The sequence below is a fragment of the Galeopterus variegatus genome, unplaced genomic scaffold (genome assembly GCF_000696425.1).
Source record: "Galeopterus variegatus unplaced genomic scaffold, G_variegatus-3.0.2 Scaffold538, whole genome shotgun sequence".
In the NCBI taxonomy this organism is placed as follows: domain Eukaryota; kingdom Metazoa; phylum Chordata; class Mammalia; order Dermoptera; family Cynocephalidae; genus Galeopterus; species Galeopterus variegatus.
In genome coordinates, this window is record NW_007726649.1 from 565,969 (window position 1) to 573,128 (window position 7,160).

Sequence of the window (7,160 nt, forward strand, 5' to 3'; positions counted from 1 at the left end):
AGAGCTCAGAGCAATGCCTAATACATAGGGAGAACTCAATACATGATATTATGTTTTAGATAAGAAAAACTCAGGTCTCATGCTGAAAACAACTAAGAGTTGAAAAGATAAGGGTATATTGAGAAAAGGATTGGAGGAAGGGACAAAAGGAGCAAAACAATGTCTGACATAGTGCCTGAGTTTTCTTCACAATCTATAGAAAACAGCCATATGAAATGCTCAGTACCTAAAGGACATGTTTGCCTTGTTTTCTTCCCAGGAAATCAAAGAAAACAGTATTTTTGAGAAAATGAATTTTTAACACTTAAAAAATCAACCAATTTATCTCCAGGAGTTTTCTCCTTGAGAAATGTTGTGAAGAGGGATTTAATTTTGATTGTTTTGCCTTGTGTTTTCCAAAGCAGCAAGGAAAGGCTCTCACACACAGCTGAGCAACCAATAGTGAATAGCACTGACACAGCTAATCAGACAAGACAAGCGGGACTCATTGATCTGATGGGAAGCACTGTCAGTTGACTGCAGATTGTAGGTGGTTTTAAATTGGATGGGCTTGTTAACATTTAAGAAAGAAGGAGATAATTTTAAAAATTGGAAGTCTATATACTTTGCTTCGGTAGCGTAATGTGACAATAGGTGAAACAGAGAGTCAAAAATATTTCTGTAAATGTGGGATGAGAAAAGATCAACTTAGCACAAATGTAGTAGGCCACAAGTTGAGCATAAGTCAGCAGTGCTTGTGATCTTAGTATATATAATCAGGAGACTGAAGTGTGTGACCAGGAAATAATCCTTGCAAAATCCTCAGCATTGACTAGCAATAAAGAATGCAATTCCAGGGAATGAGTTTGATATTTTCCCAGTTTATCTGGTGTAAACTATCAAGGAAGTGGAGAGAAACTTCAGAAAGATTGTTTATTCCATGTCCAAGGTGAATTTTATATATATATATATACATACACACATATATATATACATATATGTATATATATATATACATATATGTATACACACACACACACACACACACACACGCATTTTTTTTTCATCTTTTGGGCCAACTATCTACCCTGAAAGAATTTATAGCCAAGATACCAATATTATTATGAGAAAAATATAGCCAACCCATTAGTTACCTACCAGGCGATCCCGAATTTTATCTACAAGGGTTGGATCACTCAGCAGTAGAATGGGTTCACTGGATGAATCCCCAGATATCAAACGGAGTTTGGCTTCATTGACTACAGTGGAAAGTCCAATGGTGATAAACGATATTCCTGAAGTTCTGGCATCTTCAGAAATACTTTGAACATCTGGATTCTTTGGATGGTCGATGCCATCAGTCATCAGCAAAGCGACCTTCACACCATCCTTTCGCCCTTCTCTCTTAAGTAGCCTAGTGGCATTGGAGATGGCATAATAAGAGAAGGTACCTTGCCCAATTAAATTCATAGACTTGACCCTCTGCTTAAAAGTCTGCAGGTCTTTCCAAGAAGAAAAAGGTGGATCAATTTGGACAGAGCTGCTAAACTGAAGGGCTGCCAGTTTGATGTCATATTTCAAGGAGCGACCCAGGGTCAACTGGAAAATCTTGTCGCTCAAGCTGTCCACAAAATCTTTCTGTGTATCAAAGAGGACAATTTTAGAACTTTCAGAGCTGTCTACAATGAAGACAACGTCTATGAAGCAAATGGAATCTGAAATAGAACAAATAGGTTAGGCGAAATAATTGTCCGTACTCATGAAACAACTTTGCATAAGGAAAGCCCTGAGGTGGTATGTTGCGTATTTTCTGTTTTTGTGAGGAGTGGAAAGTGAATGACAGACACCTTGGGGATAAGGCTTAAACTGTAAAAAACTAAATCACTTTCCAAGCCTATAAATTCTTTTCCCCTTGTAAACTCATGTAAATCAAAAGCAAACAAGTAGACAAAATATTATGAATTCTAAGCATCTTCTCAATGTTAAAACCTGCTTAAAGTGAAAAGAAAGGAGAGTGTATCACATTTTTAAAATTCAACAAACACTGGGCAAAGTTGTCTAGAAGTAATTAATACTCTAATTCTCAGGTTGTGTGTCATATTGGTGAGTCTCCACTTTGGGGTTTTTGTGCTTTTTTTTTTCAAGGGAGAAAATGACTATATACATCATAGCAATAGTAAAGGGGAGAGAAGCAACTTATAAACAGAGATTTTAAGTTAAGAGAATCCTAGCTCTGTATCTTACTAGTTAATTTGCCTTGAATGTGCCACTTAAACTGTCTGAGCCTCAGTTTCTTTGTCTATAATCTGTGGGTGGCAACTTTTGTCCTTCCTATTTTACAAGGTTCCTATGAGGGTCAAATGAAATAATAAATGCACAAGTGCTCTAAAAACTCTGATGTGCTTTAAGTTATGTAAGGTGTGTTATTATCATAATATCATAATTATACTAAAGGAGAATGTCACATGTACACATATATATGTGGTTTACTATTTATATCAAATTTTCCTGAATTTATACTAAGGAAAGTTTATATCAGGGTTTTAACAGGTTAAAACTAGTAATTAAAAACAAAAAGAAAACTTTTTTTTTTTTTTTACCTTGGAGGTCATTTTTCCTTGCAAGTAAATTTGGCTTTTGTCCTTTCTTTCTTTGTGCATGCACAGTTTGACTTATAAAAGCTGGCAAAAGCAGGAGACACAAGATAAAACATCTGTTCCACATTATGTCAGATGGTGAAAAATCATCTGCCTCGTAGCACCTTTAATAGAAAAATCAGTTATAAATACTGTGATGAAATATGCTGTTTGCTTTTTTTTTTTTATTTTAAACCAGCAGGGTTGAAAACAGGCATCTGACCATAGAAAGGGACCCTCATTCAAATTTCTAGAAAAATATTCACATTGAGATTTTTAAAGTTGCTAATCTAAATAAATCATAGCACCATGACCAAACATTTATGTGTGAATATTTCTATATAATCAAAGAACGACATTCAAGTATTCTTCAGGAACAAAGAGTAGGGAGAGCCATTTAAAAACATTGCAATCTTACTCTATATGGTGACTGTGGTTTTAATCATAAGGTCTGCTTTGACATTTCCAGATCAAGATTCTTTGGGGTAAATTCAGATTGCTACATGGTCATTTCATTCATTTGCATTATAACTGATTCCTGAGAATTCCAATATTTTGCAGAATTGTAGACAATCACCATCATTTCAGTCTTAATATTACACACACAACTTCAGTGAGTTCAAAGAACAAGGTAAAAATTAAATTCCTCTTATGCTTCCATAGAACCCCATTTCTCTTGTCTATTCTTGCTTTGGAAACTTTGTCTCCACCAGGATTCCAAGCTGGACTGCAGCTATATATCCAGTGAATCAAAAGAGCGTGAGAGCAAAAACCATAGATTCTCCTAAAAGCAACGGAATATAGGACAGAAAAGTCAGGAAGCACCTCCAAACAGCCAGAATCTGATTTTCTGGGTAGATTAACAATGAAAAGTCTAATCTATATTAAAATCTTCAGTCACCTGCATCAGTCAGTATGCCCAGCTACGCACCAAATGACTTCTAAACTCAGAGACTTCTCTGGCAAGAGAAGACTGATGTGTTGCTAGCTCAGTATACACAACAGAATGGGAATGAGAAACCTTATTTTGAACCAATAATCAGCATGGTTTCGAAATGATTGACTGCTTAAACTAAACTGACTTCAGGAGTTCTGGAAAACAAGAATCATGTTTTCCTTCTTTGGTACCTGCCTTCAGGAAATGGGAATTGGGAAGTCATGAGTACAATTTTTCCAGGTTCTAAATAGAGGGTGGAAATATATGCAAAGGCGATGAGGAGTGAGATGGGAGATTGTAGAGTAAGCATAAAGCAAATGTACTTCACAGTGCCTGCTTTTCCAAAGCCTTGCAGTTTCAAATATTGACCTTACAAAAACCAGGAAATTTTCCCCTGGCTATATAGTCTCTGTTGTAAGATAAAGAGTTGTAACACAGCAAGACTGCTGGTTTAAAGACAGACAAGTTACTGACTGATATGTAAAGATACTAGGAAGTTGCTGTAGGGAGAAGGAATGTTTTGCTAAGATCAAGCTTTTGTTAGTGGATCGATTTAATTGCATGTTACCAGCTTCTATTGTTAAACTTGTTAAACTGTACTTAGCAATAACCCCACCTATGTCTCTTGCTGTAACTTCCTGGGCTGGAGAATAAATGTGGGAAGAGAGCCCCAATTTGTGGTTAATTTCCCAAATGGAAGGAACGCCTTGCTCTTGAGGGTTCAGGGAGATTAACCCCTTTATGGGGCTTCTCACTGCTCAGAAGAGATGGGCTTTGAGTAATCTTTGGCAGCTCCGTCACCCAGGGGAGTAGGGGTGACAAATCCATGGGAGGCAAAGCAACAGGGGACTGAGTTCTTTCATACATGCCAGGTGGGCAAACCCCAAAGGGAAGCAAAGCTGTTGTGTTGGGGATAGACCAATGACTGGCTTCATGCCATCATCTGCTCCTCAAATAGCATTGTCCAGCAGGAAGTTTATCAAGAGTACTTTGGATCAGTATGGCCAAGCATCTGGGCTGGCAAGTGCATCAAGTGCAATAGGCCAAATGCCAACTGATCTTCAGAGCAGGTATGCTAAGATGAGAAGACAGCTGGGCATTTAAAAAAAAAAATTGTGCTAAAGAAATAGAACACACAAAGGGCATTTCTCCCCGAGTAACCCCCTTGCTAACCCAAGAAAGGAATACAGAAGGATGTACAACTTTTAAATCTGAAGATTAGTGCAAAGATAAGGATATATGGGGGGGGGGGAGCTGCTATTGCATTTTCAGAGGGAAAAAGGAATAACACATGTCTTTTCTCTTTTGTTGAGTCCATACCATGAGGAACATCTCAGAAGTTCTGGAAATAAAAGACTGAGAATTTAATTTCATAGAGAGCAAGAGAGATTTTACAAGCCACATGATCAGGAAAATCTTCACAGACTTAAAGAGCGTGATTTCCATCTAGGATCTTGAAAAGAAAACACTTCTCATCTGTAGGCTTCATTTAGGGCTTTGGAAATGCTGACTTTTTCAAATAAAGACTTGTTTTTCCCCCAAACTAAGCACCTGTTCATGCAGTTTTCTTGGCATATAATCATGAATTCATACTTGAACGCCTGTATAGATGATGTTCACAAACAAAACTTATTCATTATCAATAATCACAGTATCTCCTATTTTATTAGTATTTGCTCTGATATTTTTTATCTAACCCTCCCAAACTGAAGTCCTGCTACTTGTTTATGTTTCACAATAGTAGCCAAAGAACACCCTTATTCCTTTCTACTTTTCTTGCTCTAGTTTTTTTTTAGTTCTACTATCATGCTGAAATCTTTGTCCTTTGTTAATCTGTCATCTTGAGAGCCCACCCATTTCTAATCACTTTTACCATGTGTTATAATTCTCAGCTTTTAAATTTTTCACCTTTCTCTCTTTCAGATGTCACATACAAAAAAATATATATTTCAGGGGGGAAATGCCATTAGTTAAATGAAAGAAATGTAAACCTCTATGTTTACTATTGGTTAAATTTCATAAATGCAGAAACAATGGTGACCTTCAACCAAATGCCATATTTTTTTTTGTTTTTTGCCTAAAATTTATTTTGTGTAGATATCAGGATCAATAAATCCAAGAGACCTTATGTTTCATGATTTTTTTCAAAAATAAAATAATCTTTTTTAGCAGATTTTACCAATTTTATTCACAGTGTGTGCATCCCATTTGTTTCTACATGACGATAAAATGATTGAATAAAGACTTTATTCAAATTGCTAAACTAGCCAAGTTATAAAGTATTCTATAATTAATCCTGAATTGTAAAAACTTGTTCCAAATTAAGAAAAAGATGCCCAAAAAATCATCATGATGATACTATTTACAGACTGTAAATTAAAAATAAATTTTAAAATAACTTTAAAATAAGTTTAAAATTTTTATATTCTAAGAATTATTCATATTTTTCTAATAATTGATTTAAAGTAATATCAGAGGGTAAAAATTTTTGACAAGCTTTCTTCACATAATAAGTGTGTAAACCATTTAGTCTTCCACCATTCCTAGATGGTCCTATCTTATTTCAAGTGACTAAAACAAAGCAATTATGCCTTACCTTATAAAGTTTGTCAAACAGGAATTAAAGACTGGTTCAGTAAATGCCAACAGCAAGGACTATTGTTGGGGATGGAGTTAGCTATTTGGGATTGGTCTGTTCTGTGAGAAATAAAATTTGTCTTTGCTTTTGGATCTTTTGCAACCTTTTATTCATGATTATTAGACAAAGTTAAAGCAAGAGTGGTCAGGCATTTGGCCAGGGTGCAAGATCTGGGTGGGATCAGTAAGCAATTTAAAGGAACAGTGTCCTTTTGGAACAAGACTGTCTTTTTCAGAGTATTGAAAAAAACAACTTAAGCGAATTTTCTACATTTTAGGCATTTGTTGACAGCCTGCCTTTGTTTCTCATCAGATTCCTTCTCTTTTTATTCCTACATTTTTTTTGCCTGGGGGATGCTCCCTAAGATACTGGTTCTGAACAGCTCTGTGAAGGAGTATAAATGACACCAGACTCAGATTCAAAACTGGTTTTTCAAGAGAGGAAACAGGTTAACAATTATTGAAGCTGGATAAAGAGTTGATTGTTCTAGTCTTTCAATTTCTGTGATTTTTGAAGTTTTTCATATTAAAAAGTATATAAAATATATAGTAAAAGAGTGATCTGAGTTTAGTTCTGCTTCTGCCCCTAACTTCTATGGGGTCCTCACTTTTCCACTTATGAAATGAGGAGGTGGCTTTAATTATTTATTAAGATCCTTTCAAACTATAACATGAGAGGTAGATTTAGAGTGGTCAATATTCTGAGGTCTCTGTCCAGGAAAGACGGACACCACGGTTGTTCCATTCTATTTTTTTCCTATTTTCTATTTTGTGGTTACAGCCCATATTAAGTCAATGTTTATCAGTGTAAAACACACTGCCAAGAAGCCACTTGATCCCTAGACAACTAACAGGCAGGCTTCTCTATGGACTGACTGTGAGATAGAGGATGGCAAAATCATCAGAGGCTGCAATATAAATGTCCATGTAATAATTATTTAAAATCAACATTTTAACATTTAAGAATTTCC

General features: G+C 35.7%; 1 protein-coding gene across 2 annotated transcripts in view; it reads right to left on the reverse strand.

Annotated features, from left to right (window-relative positions):
* COL28A1 (collagen, type XXVIII, alpha 1) overlaps window positions 1-6,228 on the reverse strand; it is a 172,275-nt gene extending 166,047 nt beyond the window's left edge. Inside the window, exons 1-3 of one of the 2 annotated variants that reach the window (XM_008569866.1) lie at window positions 6,149-6,228; window positions 2,580-2,740; window positions 1,138-1,694 (exon numbers count right to left, since the gene is read on the reverse strand). In XM_008569866.1, the coding sequence (XP_008568088.1) occupies window positions 1,138-1,694; window positions 2,580-2,703 (681 nt within the window). In that variant the 5' untranslated portion in view covers window positions 2,704-2,740; window positions 6,149-6,228. Of the gene's footprint in view, window positions 1-1,137; window positions 1,695-2,579; window positions 2,741-6,148 lie in introns of those variants that run through there. The other variant, XM_008569867.1, reaches the window with a different exon arrangement.
* Between the last annotated feature and the right edge of the window lie 932 nt (window positions 6,229-7,160).